The 19,994-nt window shown below is 42.0% G+C and overlaps 1 protein-coding gene across 1 annotated transcript; it reads right to left on the bottom strand.

Moving 5' to 3' along the window:
• adgra1a (adhesion G protein-coupled receptor A1a) lies at positions 1–19,992 on the bottom strand. Its single transcript, XM_035611649.2, has 7 exons — positions 18,982–19,992; positions 18,291–18,558; positions 11,019–11,146; positions 9,996–10,119; positions 8,000–8,151; positions 7,278–7,373; positions 1–7,191 (listed from the first exon to the last, which is right to left on the bottom strand). Exons 2-7 carry the CDS (start codon positions 18,291–18,293, stop codon positions 5,706–5,708), a joined length of 1,989 nt encoding a protein of 662 aa, XP_035467542.2. The 5' UTR covers positions 18,294–18,558; positions 18,982–19,992; the 3' UTR covers positions 1–5,705.
• Between the last annotated feature and the right edge of the window lie 2 nt (positions 19,993–19,994).

Raw genomic sequence — 19,994 nt, 5'->3', positions numbered from 1 at the left:
TTTGTCTTACAAGGTGTCCAATTGTTTTATTTCACATTGTTGAAAATCCACAATAGACGTGAGAAATAAAAAATGCCACATTATAATGGTTTCATGCTTGGACAGTATTCCTCAGTGTCAGTCCTTCCCTGGGCTGGGGAGACACTTGGAGCTGTTGCAATACTGGGGCACAACAACACATCACTTGTACACAGTCATCAACATCAGGCTGAAGGTTAGTGTTGTTTGATGATCATACCTACAGTACATCAAACTAGGATATGTTGACATACAGTATATGTGAACATCTGTGTTTAACCTACAATATATGACAGGGTGACATCCCTGTTGAAATGTAATACTAGTGTCAATATAAAGGCCTAATTATGGCCTAAAAGTAGAATAAAATGTAAGGCTGAATTTAACTGATGTAATTCTAAATATTATGATAAATACCATGAACAAGAGAGGTGTTTCAAAACGAAGGCTATGAAAAGCACAATTAAATGTGGAAAGTTGGAATTAAGTAAACCTATAATGTAAACAAGGACTAAGCTTGATGAAATATTATCAAACCATCCACAACTGTCTCATACCTGTGTCTGCAATAGTACATTTTGAGCTCAGAAAGTCAAATTATATAGTAGCGAAATTATTATCATGCAAAGAAAATTGGAAATCAGATTTTTAATTTAGATGTTTGTTTGCTTTAATGAAATAAGTGTTTACATGATAATATATTTTGCTAAAAAAATTATTTATAATCCACACTAAAATGTCCCATTATGTATTCAGACATGAAACAAATAAAATCCCAAATATATGAGGATTTTAATCCTATTTTAAAGATGAAGTTGGCTCAGTGGAGTTGGGTTAGCGGTCATTACGTGAGCTAACCACACTGACAGATGGAAGCAACTTTAAGTAAGTGATGAAGTCCATGACATGCTGGTGAAAGCTCCATAAAAACCTAAAATGGATTATTTTGTGAGACCATTATTTCTTTGATCAATAAAGAACTTTACATGATGAAACTTTGTTTCAATACTATCATGATACTTGGGATTTGATATGTACTGCTATCTTTAAGTATTTCAATTCTACGAGTATTGGGATTCAGTAGTATGATTTACTGTGATTTTGGTTTTCAACACTAGGCCATGGGAAAGAGGTTAATCATCACTTCTAAAGACTATGTACAGTATATCTCAAGTCATAGTTTAAATAATAATGCACATCACATGCCAGTAAGCTTCTCTGAGTTTTATTTCATCACCATCACTTAAAAGGATAAACACTTTAAAGGTCAGTGGGTCATTGGCCAATATAGAAGTCTTCTTTGTCTGTTAAATAAAGCACTGTATTAATAGTTAAATTAAATATATTATTATAATTAAATTAACTAAAGCAGGACCACTGGTGCAATTATTTTGAAGCCCCCGGCTCATCTCGGGCATGAGCAGTAAGCTTTTAACAGTCAGCTGTTTGCAGTTTGCAGAAAGTGCAAACCACTGTGCCTCCCACGGTATTTTTACAAAATTAAATAAACTGCGCTGTTGGGGCAGTGATAAATACTATGCACGAAATATGCCATGACCCTTCTCCAGGGCCAGCCTGACTAGATTGCTATGATAAAGGCAGAGAAAAACACCCAGATGTATGAGTAGGCAGGTTTTGTAAAAACAAAAGCACTGTCCTCTTCCGGTTTTGGTTGTGCAGTAGCAGATGTACTTCCTTTGGGCTGTAAATTGAGCAGTCTTTTTTTTTTTTGTGAAAATTTTGTGCATTGGCAGACAGAATTGCATAGTAGAAGCAAGGCCTATGTATAACCAATCTAAATGCTAATGGTGCTATTTTTTTGTGTAATCAATGTTTACTTCAAAGCAAAACACTTGTCTATAGCCACTTTACAAAAATGTATAAAAACAGAAAATTGGTCTGATTTATGAACGTACTCATGGCTCTTAACACCTCTCTGATGAAAACCTATAAAGGTGTGTGGAACAACTTGAAAGGGTTGCTGATGATCTTCTAAAACCTGAGTTCAAGTTTGTATGATGCTACAATGTTGAGAATGGGTGGTGTGGAGTTTCTCATCACAGTGAAAACTGGCACATAATTTGGCACTGTACAAAATTTGTGCTTTTTAACACATTGCACTTTTCTTTTGACTTAACTCACCAAGTGAAAGTGACTATATTACATACTAGTGCAATATTTGTCAGACAAGAGTCTGTTTGGCAGCATACATCACTTGTCTCCATAGAAAATCTTCATAGACTTAAATATTATCAATATATGTAAATGTAAAATTCTGCAAGGGTGGATCCATAATAACAAATATATATAGAACAAAGACACCACATCTGTATGTACCTACTCATGCACAGTTGCACACAAAAAACAACACATGCTCACACTGATTCAAATCTGCTTTCACGTGTCACTCATATTTAACGTCCCCCTCCACTCAAAAAAGTGTTTTTCTTCTGTTTCTGTCCTCTAAAATGTCTGACATTGACTATAGGGACTAGTGTTGAGCAAATTTTGTCACTATAGAGGTGTTTTCACATTCCTCTCCTTGAGTAGATTTCTGTGCACTCTGCAGTTTTAAATTCAAGCAAATCCTGGGCAAGCTAGATTTGGTACGTCACAAATACAGAAAACCAACCGCTGTTGAATATGCAAATGTAGGCAAAGAAACCGGAAACGCAGAGGAAGCGCATCCACGAGAGGACGGCAGGTGTGTCAGCATACAGTTAGCGTTAGCATTAGCAGTTCGTGAAGGTTTTATGGCCAAATCTCGCCGATGTTGCCGCTAGCCATCTTGTTGCGCACATTAGTTCACAGGTCAACCTAGCACGAGCTGCTGTGGTGGGCGGGGCGTGCAGCCTGTGTTATTTGCATATCATGAATATTCATAGTGTCAGAATTCCTCAATGAGGGAGAGAGGGTGGATGGTTTCCACGTTATACTTTTAAAACGTGACTGCAGGGGGTCTTTAAAATCATAGTGTCTAATGCCAACAAAAACAAAGCATTAACAAATATAGATCTTTTAAAGGGTCAATGTGTAAAAAACAACCAAAAACACAAAACTCTTAACTAGTGTGGGGGGGGGGCAAGTTAGCAGTAAGTTGTATCCACCTCTTTTGTAAGAAACAAGTAAATGCACTCTTTGATCTCAGCTCCCCCCTCCCCTTCATCTAAGCCATAATCAAAGTGGCCATTGGGCATACCAGGACAAATCAGTGGGATAATGGACCTTCCAAAAGTCCACATTTTTATGGGACGTCTCTGTGTACCATGTTAAGGGACTGGGGCTGGCTAATCACGCCCAAGTTTCAATCCAAGGTGTAATGTTTTCCACACAGTCTTGACTTGCAATCTCATTAAAGAACTGGGTGGTTGTTTTCTTTGGTTATTGTTAGACAGACTGACAATTTTACACTTCATCTGCCCTGTCAGAGAGAAAGGGAAGCCGTGGTGCAAGAGGCGAGGATAGGCCACGAGACGCGGAGTAATGTGAGGGATACCAGCTATAACAGCAGAATGAGGATCTGAGGTTGAGGAAAGCATGAAGGAATGTAACAGAGAGAAGGCGGCTGCAGCCAAGGTTTTTAACCCACACAGAAACAACTTCTTCATCTTCTCATGTTGGACTGAGGGGAGACTGGACGAGTCAATGACTAGCGATCATCACTTGAGGAACAAAGTGATATTGGAAGACCTGGGTTTGCATGCTAATTAAGTAGATACATCTGCAACACAATGCATAGAAATGTTTGATATATATATAGATAATTTTTTTACTTTTTGAAAGGGGGGCTATTTTAACCTAGCCTGTCTTTGCATGTCTTACAAATGCAAATTGATCCATATAGTTTTTTTCCATCCTTATAGTCATTACAGTAGGCATTCAGCATAGCGTTGATCAATTTGCTGTGATTAGTGCAGTTCTCAGGAGGCAGGCACACCAGCCCTCCCTGTGCATCGGCTGCCCATGATAGCATACATGGCAATCATCTCAATGTCCAAAAGATCTTGTGTAAATGTTGTAGGTTCAGAAATAAAATTTTTGTTCCTGATTTTGAAAAACCTGTTAACCTGATGGGATAAAACGTGCATGCATATTCAATGCAGTCCAAATGGTTTGTTTGAACGATTCCTGATGACTGATTTACAGGCATTTTAATTTCTACAATCTGCCTTTGACTGTTTGTACTGCTGGAAATGACCAAACTTCGATTGTATCCTCCAAATGAATACAACAAATTTGCTTTGGCCTGTTTAGACACACAACAGTTATTCGGTCCAAAGGGGGGTGCTTTACCTATCTGGTTATCTTATACACAAAGATTATTCAAAGTCAGTGACTGACATCTACTGAAGCAGATGACAAAAACATGTTGACAAGTTAGTGGCACAATGCCATGCATCAAGAGATGTTGCAGCTGACTCCCTTACATACTCACAGATGAAAACACACCTTGGTAATGAGCTTTACATTTTGCATCTCAGTGAAATACTTCTACAGCCCCAAAGCACCTTTGGATTACAGCACATACCTCTTCTAGTTCAATGTAGACCCCAATCTGTTCCCTCTGATATTCCAAACATTTTATCCGCTTAACATAGGAAGAACGAACTGTGCTTGGGGCAGATGACCGTATAAACAAATCGGTGACGTCTTCTGTTGGAACCAAGCATTCTGTGCAGTCAAGCACCTCAGCTTTTGTCTCACAGGGATTACTTTTACATAACTTTACCTGACTGATTGATATACTGGTGACATTTAATATGGACACCCGACACTGTAACATAATAACAATAAGGAAAAGAATTATCACTGATTGCACCTTTGAAACAAGTATTCAAAGGTGCAATCAGTGATAATTCCTTGCATAATACTGACTGTTTTCATAATCAGGTCTAATTATCGTTAGGTCCATTTGGACATTTGGATGTGCACTCACTGTCCTTGGATCACTTTTTGGTAGGGTCCCTTTTTCCCCACTGGTCAGTTTTGGATTGGGTCCAAACTTGCGAAGACCTCTACCCCCAAACCCTCATGAGTATGCATGAAGCATTTGAAGGATTTTTCGGGCTTCCTATTCTCCCACTTGCTTGCTGTAGGGCGTATGGATATTTAAGAACTTTATATAATATTAGTGTAAAGTCACAAGGGCAGTGGAAGGAGTAGAGGTTTTAAGAGGTTCACATAATTTCCTAGTTACTTCCAAAGTTTGCAACCCGTGAAAGCCTCAAAGCCGGAGTTTTCCTTGCATATGTCCTTCTGGTCCTTTGACTGTAGGAGGAATGTGGCGCAACTGATGCAAACACAGAGAACATACAAACTCCACACCCATATGACCAGGCTGGTACTTATGGCGTTCGAACCCAGGACCTTTTCCTGCTGAGACATTGTTAACTTGTGAGTTACTTTTCCCCTAAAATGGTTGCAACTTTAAACTGCATGGAGCATAAAACATATTCAATGTTAACTTCTAATTTTTAAATATATTCCTTGTAAACTGATTTTTAACACACATAGATAAGTTTGTCATAGAGGCTTCTGAAATAACATCAGCATACGAGCCCCCATTGAAAGCCCAACCTGTAGTTTAAGGGCAAAGCTGAAGGCAGTGAGACCCACTTCATTCACACTGAAGGAGAAGTTTGACTAGAGGGCTGATGAGGGGTCTGGCAAGCACAAGGATAAGAAAACTATACAGTGGTTTCATTCTTCCAAGGGCCAGTTCGTATGCTTCTTGTGGCATCTGAACCAAACAGGCTGTCTTCCTGCAGGCTCCTGTTACGGGCGATGGTGCCTCGTAGGCTGACAGTGGCATGCTGCCGAGGCAGAGTACTTCTTGGGTTACCTTTCTGCTCCACCTCAACACAGAGTCTATCCTTTTCTTTGTCTCCTGTCTTTGGCATGCAGCTGTAGGCTTCAGGGTCTTGGTGATACTGCAACGTGTAGGGATCAGGTTTCTCACAGCAGCTTGTGTTGGAGGAATGATCTGCTGAGCTGTACATGTGCCACTGGCAGGTGTGGACCCCATGAGAAGGCAAGAGGAGACTGTGACAGGAACTCAAGGCATCATGCATGTTGTGTGCATGGCTGTGGCAGGAAGTCATTGAGTCTTGTGCACTGTGGCAGGAGGTCTGGCGTTGCAAGCTGTGGCTGGAAACCAGCTGTTTATCCAAATGGGGGCTGGGGCAGGGAAGCTGGATGTCTGGGTGTGGGCTGTTGGAAACCAGTGGTGAGCCTTCAAGGTGGTGTGCAGGGCTGTCCAGGTGGGAGCTGTGCACACTCCCATCCATACTGGTGGAAGTCATGTGAGAACGGTAGTCCCGGAGGCATGGGCGTGGGCGGTTGAAAGAGGATGACTTTGTTCTGTCAATAAGGCAGCTCTGTAGGGGTGGAACGGGACGAGGCAGTTCGTCAATGAGTGAATGTGGACGTTGTGAGGGCATTGGTTCAGTGAGAGGTGATAGTGGGGCTGTTGTGACAGGACTCATCACAGCCACACAGCATGGACCCGTATGGTTGGGTGTAGGGCTCTGTGCGGGCGAAGTAATTTTGTGGTAGGAACTCTGCACAAGGTGAGGCGAGAGCTGCTTGTCTGAGTATGGGGAGGTAAGGTGGCAGTGGGGCTGATGTAGCCCCTGCCTCTGGATCTGTGCTCCACGATTCCCATCCTGTGTCTTGGATTTGGAAGGGCAACAAGCCCACCAGCGGTGCCACACGTCATCACGTTTTGCACAGTGCTGGATGAGAAGGAAGAGCCCCAGAGTGACGCAAAAAGCCCCATACAGGCAGCTGAATATCATATCCAGGAAATGTCCCAAAGATACTGCCAACCCCCCTAGAGCCCAGGTTGCCAGGAACAGAAAAAGGGTGAAGGCTGTGGCCCTGAGCTGAGATTTAAATGAGTGCTCATTGGCCAGCACTGAAACACCTGTAGCAAACTGTGGACTGTCCACAGCAGGTCCACAAGCTCCACCAGTGTCTGTGTGGCAGTGATGGTTTGACTCACTGGATGATAACTGCTGCTGCTCCTCACTCAGAACTCTTAGCTCATACTTCCTCTGTGGGTGGCGTTTGAGCTGGATGTAGGTGCACAAGAAGTACACAGACATGACTAAGATCAGAAGAGCCATAGGGCCATAGAAACCCCCCAGGCTTGGTTCCCATGCCATCCAGCAGCTGAAAAAGTCACACAGGGACATAAATATTGATTTTAACTAACCATGAATGAAAATGTGATTGCTCAGAAAAAAATGAGTACTTACTACAAAGCGTCATCCCTGCTGCCATAGTTATCCATACCAAATGCTGCTGTAACTCCAACAATTATGAGAGGGATTCCATCACTCACAAGATAAAATCTGCAAAAAATGTGAAAAATGTCAAGTACAAATACTGGTTTGGGGATTTTGCTGGTTAACAGGTGGTAAAGAGACAGTTCACAACTGTTAATCAATTACTTTACAAACATGCACGATACATCAGCATGTTTAAATTGACATTGTGAGTATTGTGCCAATCTGATTTTTCCCATAGCACCACTGTGACTACATACAGCCTCACAGAGCTGCTAGCAAGGTTCCTGTTACATATCTGTTTGGATGCAGATTAAGAAAACAAGATGCCATGTGTCATTAAGTGAACTTAAGAAAGGTTGGGGGTTCGATCCCCACTTTCCCAAATCCACATGCTGATGTGTCCTTGGGCAAGACATTAAACCCTAAATTGCGTCTGAAGGCTGTGCTAGCAGTGTATGAAGGGGACAGACAAAGTGTGATAAATAGCATTACTGTATAAATGTGTTTGAATACTGCAAGTGAATGTGACTTGTGCTGTAAAAACATTTGAGTGGAGAAAAGTGCTTCATATATACAGTCAGTTACCATTTATGATATCAATCTTTCTCAAATATGGACTGTATATAAAGATGGCCAACATGTTTCCTCTAGATCCCAGATAAACACCTGCTTATTATTTTACGACTAACCTCAGGACGGTTGGTTTGCTGTGAGTCTGGCCTGGCCCATTCCTGTCCTGGGCCCGAAGTGGGTCTTTGCACACATCTTTACAGATATTCCTAGCAGTGAATGTCAGCCACAGCATGGTGGACAAAGAAGCATAGTGGAGCACAATGCCAACCTGACACATGTAAAAAGAAAAATGAGTACATTAGCATGTATGTAAATAGATAGATACAGGGCTGATATTGTAGCAATATTGTGTGTGTGTGTGTGGGGGGGGGGGGGGGTGTATGTGTGAAAGAATTTTCAAGGCATGCTGAGATTTGCGCATGCGTACAGGTATCTGCAAGTGTGGAGAGTTGTGTGACTGGATATAAATGGTTATAAGTGTTATAAGTGTTTTTGCCCAAAGAGATGAAAAAGAGATGAGAATGTGAAGCTCACATTCTCATCTCTTTTTCTTAACCGCAAGATTGTTCTGCAAAGGACAAAGTACACTCCTCTGTAGACACGGATGTACATATTTTGAACAGGGAAGAGAGATGGTCTGAAAGGGGAGTGAATGAAGCCATCTTCACCACAACTTGAACTAGCTAGAACTGAAGAAGCCTCTTGGGTGAGAAACTACAACCAAGTCCAGTTGCTCCTGATTCCACACCCTCATTGATGTTTCCCCCTACTTCCAGCCTCTATGCTAAGCTAAGGTGTCTCTTATCTCCTGGCCCAAGCTTCATACTTGATTTATCATCTTTCTCTCAGCAAGAGTATCATGTTAAGCTATCCCAAAATGTCAAACAATTTCTTTGATTTAGTGAACAGCACATACTTTCCCACTTGAAAAGACATTGAAACGACGTCTTTGCCTACATCTAAACCACATGTTTTGTTGAAACATGAAAGGTTGTTATTGAAAAGACATTTCTATTAAGTCTCTACCCTACACAGCCCAATTTTCAGTTACTTTTTTGGTTAACTTTGGACCAAATCAAACGGACTAAATAGCCCAATTTTCAACGACTATGTTAGGGCTACATTAGGGCTATGACGGACCGACCAGATTTTGCCCAAAAAACAACGTCCTAATGTCATGTAGAGTTTGGTGGGTTGGGCTTAATGTCTATCTATAACCAGTTAAAGGAAAGGGGTCGAGCGATATGGCTTTTTCAGTGCGGTTACTGATAGCGATTATTACTAATCTAAGAGACAGATAACCGATATTTGAATCGGTATTTGTCTGCAGTAAAAAAGTGTCAACATTTAGAATAACACAAACTCTATGTTTAATTCACAGAACATTTCAACGTGACCTTAACACAAAAAGTGCAGGGAGCTATGAGCAGCCTTATTATGACATAGCTTAAGTTCAGAGAGTAGTGACAGCTGTTACATCAGAGCCAAAGTAGTGCTTTTTAAAATGGAATCATCTTATCTTCAAATAAGCTTTAAAAAAGGACTGATAGCGATAATCATAACAATGGTGAATATGGGCGCTGATAATCGGGCGTTTGATATCGGTCAACCCCTATTTCATAACAATTACATTTGCTTAACATCAGTATTTTTACCTTGTCATAGTGAGCATGTTAGCATATTGCTGTAAGTGTTTTGCTCAAAGCACCACCTTGCATAAGTACAGCCTCACAGAGCCACAGCTTTTCCTGGCTGACCATGAGATACTGCGTAGCAAAATAAGTCTATTGGGGGGGATAACTTTTATAGAAGCTTTACTGTGTATTGGAACAAGTGGAAAATTTTACACCCAAAAAAGCAGGGAAATAAAATAAAGTGAACCTTAAGCTAAAATGTCATGTCAATATTTAACTTTGTGAACAGTGAACATTGTTTGATGAAAATGTACACTTCACTTTTTAAACCAGGAGTCACCGTGTTTGGAGTCCATTTGAATACAGGACTGACTGGAACTGCTCGATCAACAGCTCTCTCTGCTCCATCGCATTGTGCAGACAACATGGACATAAAGGTACAACCACACTACAGAAGTCAAGAAAAGCAAATACTTACAATCTGACACACAAACGGCAGGTTGATCTGATTGATGCCCCCCGCAAAAACTCCAAATGTTAGGCCCGTGTGAAAGAGGAAGTTGAGGAGTATGTGCCAGCCATTCCTGCTGATGCGGATCACACTGCGAATGGTGGACAGTTGCAAGTTACAAAGAGGTAGCGTGAATAAATGAATGAAGTGAGAGAATAGGAATATAGTATGCATAGTATTGATCTGTCACATTGTGTCATCATTGGCATCACAAACTATGCAGCCAAATAATCCTGTCCAATTCAGACAGCTATGAAATATATATTATTGTAATTCCGAATAATATATTTATAATGGTCAAATGAGGTCAGCTTTTAGCTAGTAGTGTGACACTTTGTTAATAAATAAAAACATATTGTTATGAGTTTTCAATCATTTGTTGCATTTTGGCCCAAAACATTCACCAGCTCAGTCAAATGTTTAGACAATATTCAAATTGTAAATAAACTGCATTCATGTAGCGCTTTTCTAGTCCCATCGACCACTCAAAAGTCATCCATTCGCCCACACACATATTCATACAGTGCACTTCTCTATCAATTATCCATTTACACACAGCCAACAGTGGCAATCCAGGAATCAGTGCTCTGTCTTATGTCATCATAGACATGTGGACTGGAGGAGCCAGGAATCAAACCCCCCACCTGTTGTTATACCCATTTGTATTGATCTCAGGAGGTAGAGCATGCCCTTCACTAATTCTGATTAGTTACAAAACAAAACCTTGAGAAAGTCTCTCCTTGAAGGAGAGGTAGAAGTTGTGTAAAGACTGAAAAAAGAGAGAAGTTCAAATCCTGCCTTTTTTCAAGCCAACTTGTCCGTCTGGAAAGTAGAAAAATCTGTCTGATTCACAGTAAGATGATGTATACAGAGACATTTACATGAACCAATAACCCTGTCTACATACTAAAGGGCATGTGACTATTGTATTAAGATAGACTTTTAAAAAAGACTTTGAAAATGTGGAAATTGAACAAATGATCGTCTTACCTGTGGTTGACAATATAGGTCATAATGGAGACAAGCAGACAGAGCAGCATGACTGCAGTGCAGGCATACACCACTGGATGCAGGTAATCCCCAGGGTATGGTGGGAAGGACAACACTCTCTTCAAATCCTGCAGAATGACAAACATTTTCAAATGACAAATTATGAAATTGTTGCCTAAAATGATCTATTAGAGCCACAAGAATTGATGATGAAAAGTACAACCGATGTGTAATGCCCCTTGACAAAACAGTAGGGGATGATTTCACCTGCTGAAGTGTTGCCAAAAGTTATAGCAAAATGTAAGACAATCAGTGAGCTGCCGTTTTGAAGCCTCGAGTTTGGCATTTTGAACAGCACCATCTTGGGTTTTTTTTTAAAGCTAGAAGTATATTTGGAGGAGCAAAGGGTGTCTGACTGAGAGCTGCAAGCGGATAGACTTCACAGACTTCTTTTTGGGACCGGTGAAGTTGCCTTCTGTTGTTCATCTGAGGTAATACAGGGTTCAGGCACTTTCGCATTTGGCTTCACTTTCCGAACCACATCCATTTTTATATACAGTCTATGGTGTCGGTACATTCGTCTGCCAGCATTAATCGGTTTAAAGGCACAGTTCCAACATTTAGTCTTTTGCAGGTGAGGTGTTCAGTGTAGACATCTTATGACACCAAAGGGTGGGAGAATCATTGAAGTTGATAAATCTGGCTATTAAGTGACTGAGTTAAAAAGGGAGGGGGGAGGTGCTGGTGTTTTATAGGTGTAGCATTGAGGAGACCATCTCTTCCCCCCTGACTGGGCAGTGAGTGCAACGGGTGTCAGAGTGGAGCCTTGACCGATAAACCAATGCAACCAACCTAAACAACAGTTAACTTAGTTCATAGTTCAAAAATATACCATACATCATAAGCTCGCTGAATAATATGATGTATCTCAATTGTTAATTCTCTTCATGCTGGAACTATAAACATCAGTTTATGAAGCTTGTCCAACTTTTATGCTGGTCACCTGATACAGTGGTTAAACACGTTTTGGTAGGTACAATCATGATGTAGCAAGGGATTAAACTGCTACCGGTTTCACGGTAAACCACGGTGAAATTCCAGGTGGTTATTTTTACTGCATCCAATTTTAATTATCTTTAAAATCGCGGTTGATCACCACGGTAGATCACCACGGTAGATTACCACGGTAGATTGCCCCAGTAAATACTGTCTGGCAGACGAAGGTGCAGCATGCAACGTGGGTTTGTTGTGGATCAGAATCGCGCTTGGGAGCTGTATTTTGCAGAGAGAATCAGTCAGTCATGAGAGCTACATGTTTTCGAGGTTCAGAGCAGAACACACTTTCAGTTTCAGTTCCCCCTAATGCGTCCTAAAGAGAGAGAGAGAGATAGAGAGACGGTGGTCGAGCGAGTACAGAGTGAATGCAGAGGGAGCGGCGTCAGTGAGGACAGATAATTGGACCACAGAAATAAAACGGTTTATTTCAAATCTGATCATTTCATGGTGGTCGCAGTAGGTCTCTTCCGAGTGCCTTTTTTCTTGAAAAAGAAAGATGAGCCGTTCTTTTTTAAGAAATGTTCTTGTATCTTTTTGAACATTTTCATACCATTACAGTAGCAAACCTGGCGACCTCACTGTATCAATACCACATTCATGTCACCAGGAAATATCTATTTCTTGCTTTACACATTTCTAACTATAACGTCAACACCCCAGTTATCTGGCAGCTCTCAAATATGCATTTTGGATGTTCAGGGCCTGAACAACCAAAGTTGGATGCCTCTCACCAGCCAAAGTTTGTCACTCAAACAAATGAAACCCACATGTATTGGATACTACGGCACCCCCCTAGGTTCAGGTGAGAGGGGGAAAAAAAAAACATGTGTAATCCGTACCCACAGATCGTAATCCATACCCACAGATTCGTAATCCGTACCCAGTTTTCCATTTAACCACTTCTTTCTTCAGTGGAAGTGGAATTCATTATGGAACATGTTGGCCTGCCATACGCCGACATCCACCTGTCTGCCTCTGCTCATTCATTATTACAAATAACCTGTTCGTTCTTATCTACCTACGTAGACCAAAAACCCAGCCGTATCAATAACGTCCATTATCATAGGACATTTCGGCTTAGATTTTTTTGACAGGTGTAAGTGCTTATGACAAGACATAGAAGATAAATTGACGGCTTTCTGGCACATTAAGTGAAATTAAGCCTTTTTCTTCTATGGAGAGGAAAATTCTTAATATAAGATAACGTCAATATTCATTGGATTTCGTTTTTTGTTTTTTTTGACAGGTGTGTTTATGACCAGACATATCTGAGACAAATTTGGTGATCATTGATTGCTGCCTTGGCACATGGAGTGACGTTAAGCCTTTTCCAATAAGGTTTCTCACGTTAAGCGTTTTAGAATGTCCCCTGTCGGATGTGATCGCCATCGAAATGTTCCGTAGTGAATTACTTGCTCGCTGAAGAAAGAATTGGTTGAACTGCGGGTATGAATTACAAAAAACTGCAGGTATGGATTGCAAAACTGTGGGTACGGATTGTAAAACTGCAGGTACGGATTGCAAAACTGTGGGTTCGGATTGCAAAACTGTGGGTACTGATAACCAAAACTGGGGATACAGATTACAAATCTATGGGTACGGATTACACATGGCGTTCTTTTTCTCTCACCTGAAACTTAGGGGGCTCCATAGGATACAGTGTTATGTCGACTGATTAATCAGATTCACTTCTGTTTTCATCAGTCCTGCTGCCCACACAGACTGCATATAGTTACGTCTTGTGTACAGCACAGAAAACCCCACGGACCCACAGTGTATTTTGAGGTCTGTTTCCCTGTGTTTTGCCGTGATTGTTAATCCAAAATGCGGGTGACCTACCACTCAGTGCTGTGCCTGCGTGCATCCTGGGTGACAGTGACGGAGCACTGTGGCTGCTGCTCTGCTCACATGCAGCTCAGGCTATTCCTCCTGTGTGTCACATGTCACATTCTGCAAGTTTGTACAATTGCCCCGGGTGATCTGATGATGCCAATGCTCGCAAGTTGTAGACATTGGAACCCAACCCAAGTCAAATAAACAAACAAAATAAAGCACGTAAGGGGGTTGCATTTGAAGTCAGGCTAACCGGCTTCATGCTAAGCTAAGCCTGTACTGAACACAGACGTGAGACTAATATTCATCTTCACATATCACTCGCAGCAAGAAATCCAACGAAAAGTGAACCTTTCCGTTAATAACCTCATCCAGTAAAACCTTCAGCTCCTGACACGGACATGACGCTGTTAGCAAAGAGCTTTAAGCGTGCAAGTGAAAATCATAATCTGTCCTCCTGTGCATACAGACAGCACTGCTGCAACAATGCTGCCATGCTCCATAGGGATCCGGGCATCCAGCCTCAATCATGCTACTCCGAATGACAACATGACGCCTGGAGCCTTGCTTCTGGACATTGGAATATGCAGCATGTTTCCAAAAGCCTGCACAATTACTCAAGCCTCTTTCAGTATGAGTGCATTAATGAAATCTCCTGATATGGCACCAGGGTCTAGAAATCTGCACTGAGTCACTGGGAAAATGAACCGCCTGTGCATTTAACCATAAAATAAATGTCAGTTATTGCATTATTTTTGCTCTGCTAGGAATACTAGGAATATATACATTTTCAACAGTGAAAAATCACCCTATTTTAACAAAAACCCACAAATTATTGTTATTCATACATTCACAGTGTAGGTCAAAAGAGTCAGACACGACAACTGGAGTCAGAAGACGTGGTGTGTGTGTGTGTGTGTGTGTGTGTGTTAAGAGGTACTGTGACTTACAAAGAGTTGTTCACAAGAAGCAGCGGCTGAAAAGAAGGTGCTCAGAGTAACAGTTAATGGGCCTAAAGGAATCACTGGAGTTGGCTAACATCTGCGTTCATGAGTTGACCGCACACACACACACACACACACACACATACACGAACACACACACATGGGGCAAGGAGCCTGGTGTCCATGGCAGGACTTTACAGAGGAACAAACTGAGGCCCCGCGTTTGTCAAAGAAAACCTGGACCCTCCAAAGCACTACAGGGATAACCCAGACTTCAGTGTCTCTTCAACTGTAAACTGCACTTGCCGTCTACCATTACACAACCTTTTGATGATGTCACTGATGGCACCATCAAATCATCCCGCTCCAACTCGATGGGCACTGCTGAGATTCAGTGCGTCAACAGAACACATCCATCGTTTTGAATGTGTGATGATAGGCCGAGAGCCATCACAGTTTTTAACTGCAAATATTTAAAATGTGATCCTTTCATAATGTGGAATACATGTCTCACACATTTGTAATCAGGTCCCACTATTGATCGAATATGATCTACTTTCCATTTTGTGCGATGGAATTTCTACTGAATCCATCTTTCTGCTTGTAACTGCTAAATTGTGTGCAGAAGATCCGCTCACATTTTATGACCAGTTAATGCAGAAAACCAGGTGATTCCAAGGAGTCTGGGTTAGGATCTGTCCCTGTTAAGAAGAGACGTCGAGAGACTCTTTGGACCTTTTGTGGAATTCTTAGTTACCTCCACAGAGTAGGTAATGTTTCGCCCCTGCCCGTTTGGCTGGTTTGGAGCTTGAGTATATTTCCGCTTTTACTTTCTGCCCTGAAGTGTTTCACCTGTGTTCAATTATAAGATATGTTGTGCATTTAGTCTGTGTCAGTTCCTCTGTTCACTTTACCTGTGTAGTTCCTGTTTCTCTCATGCCTTGTTTCCTTATGTTTCTTCTCCTCCGTGTGGTTCGTCGGTCCTTTTTCTATAGTTTTTACCTGTTTGCTACCTGAATTTTATTTGATCCCCTGCATATATTTTTTTGCCCACCCATTGCCTTTTTTATTTTTATTAAACTCCCATATTTTTCTACCTGTCAAGACTGTGCTCTGCAATTTGGATCCTGGTAACAGTTTGTTTTTCTTTGCACTCCACTATTTTAGATTCTGTCCCGAGTCAACAAGCAAGTCAACTGCTACCTTGATTTGTATCTGGGGGAAGGAACAAACATCTATCTGGCTGTTTAAGGAGGTTTGCATCAGACAGTTTGGATACAAATATTACCAGTGAGACTTTTTGACTTACATTTGTTTACAATTGGTTATGTTGGACCTTTGTTTTGCAAAGTAAAAGAAGTAAGAGCTACAATGATGATATGGAAATGATGTTTGATATAATGATGAATCCTAATTTTGCTTAAATACAAACAAACATGAGATTAATATCTACCCTCGCAACTCTCTCTGAAATAAAGTAAATCAGTGTTATTTCCCAAATTGTTAAACTACTCTTTTAATCCTCACTTTGGATGGTCATCTTCAAAAGACAAATTGTTGTCAAATGCAAGACGTGACCAACAAATATTTTTTGACAGATAATCAGTGAATGGGTGTTAATCCAAAGTGGCATACATTAACTGATGAAGTTCAGAGACATGAGCATGATCTGCGTGAACCAATACGCACAGCCCAGTGGTCTTTATGTGACATGGACAAGCTTGTCCATTTTTAAAAAGACAAACGATTCCTTTCGGCTATTCTCAAATTCAAGAGGTGTTTTGAAATGGGACTAATCCCACTTGAGTTAAATATAAATGCACTGATATTATTGAGCCGAGCTCAGATGACTTAGCTGCGGAGGCAGGGATGTGGAGGATGCTCAGAGAAAGTGACTCATATACAGTATAGGTCTGGCATTCCCTCTGTGTTAAGAGGCAAAATGTGCATTCAAACAACAGTTTGGCCCTCCCTTTCCTTTCACTCTTGCGTGTGCATAATTCAAGCTGAAGATTCCTGTGGAGGCAGAAATCAAGGGCTAACTTGGCTCAGTCTTTACGACAGCGTCAACTCGCTTTCCCTTTGTGTTCCAAGGCCTTGTATTTTAGAGACACTGTCATGTCTTCCTCCTCTCATCCCTCTCTCTCCGGGACAGCATGCTCTCTCATCACGTTCCACTGAGCAACCCATCTATTGGACAGAGCATGACTGATTAAATCCCTTGCAGATCCCATGAAATGAAAAAAAAAAGAAAAAATACAGGCATGCTCACGCAGCAGCAGAGATCTGTGCACACTACACTCCACTTATCTCAGATGACCGACCAGGCGCTGTGTCACGACGTAAGACTTTATAATTAGGTTTCTTTGTCCTGAATTCGATGCCTATGTATAAACAGGAAAACATTTTTTCCTGGCATCAGAGCTTTCCATCAGCTCACAAGTTAAAGTTTATTTAAAGTCATAGTTGTTTCTCTACATTTGGTTTGTCAAATGTAGAAGCATCCATTGCTTGTATTCATCCGAGGAGGGTGAATAATGTCTTTCTGTCCCGCTGTTTGTATTTCTGTGGGACGTGCGAGCTGAACTGAGCACAAATGTGCATTTTGATCCTGAGCGTGTCGGACACAGGGATGTGCTGAGGATGTATCGGGCTGGTCAGGTCATTCTTCCACTGACTGACACCATCTACTATAACGCTATTCATTTTTCAAAACCAAGATACATGATGGAAAAGATAATTGCACTGAATGCAAACTAGAGCCTGGTCGATGAATCAACCAATACTAACTCACTGCAGATAGTGTATTTCAAAATATAAATGACAGGACATTAAAGACATTTAAGTAGAGATAGGTGTGACCGTTCTATGGTTTGTCCACTAGAGAGTAGTGATAAGTTTCTTTTTTTCTCTTTAAAATGTCCTGATCAGTGCCTTTCTTTGATGCCAATTGTAAAAAAAATCTTCATCCTTTTTGTTTTTAAACTCTTAAATATCACATTGGAAACACTCAGGTTTATACTACTGACCCAAACAGCAGCATCAGTGTTGCTGTGAACAGTGTGCACCCAAGAAAACAAGACATGATTACCAACCAAGCATTGGGCGATTGCCCCAGACCCTTGAGGGGCCAGTATGGATGGTCCTGGGGCCCCAGACCACTCCTTCTGCTAATTGCCCACGTTTTGCAAACCAGTTTGTAATGCAGGTTTTCTGTCAAGAAAAACATTACTCATGTAATGATGAGTTATTTTCACAGACAGACAGTTTTCACAAATCTGTGCTCTTATTAAATTGGCCCTGACATTTTTCTCTCTCACTTTCTCATTTGTCTCTGAATGATATATAATGTCACCATGTAGTCACAAACCAGACAGGCAGCCATACTCACTCAAGTAATATGAGTAATAGAATAATGATGAACACCATAATAACTCACCATGAGCCTTAGTGAAGTGAAACTTGAGTTGTGAAGCCCTGGTCTCTGCCGGAGGCCCCTGCCGCCCCCTACCCTGCGCCCTGCGGGTCCATGCGATCCTTAGAGAGGCTGGTGATTTGGGGTTCGGGTGGCCAAGAGTCCAGGTGCAGCAGAGGAGGGTCCGATCACAGGAGGCCGGCACTCTTCCTGCAGCTTGGCGGCGGCGGCAGGGGCAGCGGTGACGGGCAGCCACGGCCTCCCGGTCCCGACTCCATCTCTCCACCCAGGGCTGATGAGGTGAGGGGGGAAAAAAAATCACAGCTGAAGATCCATCTGCCGCCGCTTCGGGTGACACATGAGTGTGGGCGGCAGGAGGAAGGATGATGCTTTTCGTAGAGACGACGGGCTGGAGATGCGGGACTGAACTGACGGGGGTTTCTGTCCAACGGCGACGCACGGTTGTCATTTCTTTAGCAGCGATTAAAAAAAAAAAGGATAATAATAATAATAATAATAATAAACTGTCCGAGACTGTGCGTGTGCGCCCTGGCTGTGATTTTGACCAGAGAACGAACAATTACTTCTCCAGATCTGTTGAGCGTATAAATCATCCGTGGGTGAAGAGCAGATAGGCTACAAATGATGTCTGTGCGTGTGTGTGTGTGTGTGCGTGTGTGTGTGCGTGTTGAGGGAGGGGGGAGCCCGACTTTACCTGCGGTGGTGCGTCCTCTCCACAGCCGCGCGCGAGCCAGACGCCGCTGCGCTCGATCCAGGTCAGAGGACACGGCGGGCGGCTGCGCTCCGGTTGCCGCTACCGACTGCGCCGGCACATTACGTGGGGAGCGTTAAGGGGCGGGGGGGGCACGCGTTCAGTCAAGTGGAGGCGGTGCATCGGTCGGATCACCCGCGAGCCGAAAAAAAAAAGCAAACAGCTGCAGGTCGGAGCAGCCGCGGTAAGGACGCTCGCTACGGGAAGACTGAAATAGCCTCGGTTGGTTCAGCCATCGTCGGTCCATGCGTCGCAGCCCACGAGTCCCCCGCTTCTCACAATGAATAAAACATCGAGTCCCTAAGCCTTCACAGGTCATCAGTGAGTCCTACGCCAGAGCTGAGTGGAGGGCATAAGGGCCAACAGTCTGCCAATCAAGCCGAACCAAACTGCACACGTTCATATTTATCAGTTTCCCAAATTATGCCTGATTTATTTTCATCAAGGTCCATGAGTTATTCCCTGGGAAATAGTTGAAAATGACAACAACAAAAAGAAAGTGAGGAAAAATTGATGACATTTTTTGGTTTGTTTGTTTGCTTGTTTGTCAGTACAATATTGCAAAAAAAAAAACTATTGAACGGATTTCTGCTGGAGCAGTTGACCAATAGGAGACATATATTCACATCAGAAGAAAAAGAACAATTACAGACACATGATCATACAAAGTCAATGCAAAGAAGCGACTAAACACTCAGCCTATTTGTGTTTTGCAGAGCAGATCTCAGTCTGTCACCCAGCAGCGCACTTTTGAAAAGATGCTATTTTTCCCCATTTTTGCACTTGTATGTGGGAGGGGGTCAGTGTTCATACAACACAGGTATATGTTGTAAGGGTACAGCACACAATTGTTGACAAGAGCATAAAGTTTTTCATAGATCTAGCCTCCTAATTTGCTATCAAAGTTCACCAGATTGATGGATTTAACTTTAAAATGTACAACATTTTTCTTCTGG

This window comes from Scophthalmus maximus, chromosome 16 (genome assembly GCF_022379125.1).
Source record: "Scophthalmus maximus strain ysfricsl-2021 chromosome 16, ASM2237912v1, whole genome shotgun sequence".
Lineage (NCBI taxonomy): Eukaryota > Metazoa > Chordata > Actinopteri > Pleuronectiformes > Scophthalmidae > Scophthalmus > Scophthalmus maximus.
The sequence above is the reverse complement of the archived record's forward strand: the minus strand, read 5'-3'. Positions and strand labels throughout refer to the sequence as shown.

Excerpts from the sequence above, each read along its gene's own strand:
- adgra1a (XM_035611649.2), bottom strand. Across the intron at positions 10,120-11,018 it reads ACCTATATTGTCAACCACAG|TGTGATCCGCATCAGCAGGA; the intron begins GTAAGACGATCA and ends CACCATTCGCAG. Across the intron at positions 7,374-7,999 it reads AGCAAACCAACCGTCCTGAG|ATTTTATCTTGTGAGTGATG; the intron begins GTTAGTCGTAAA and ends CATTTTTTGCAG.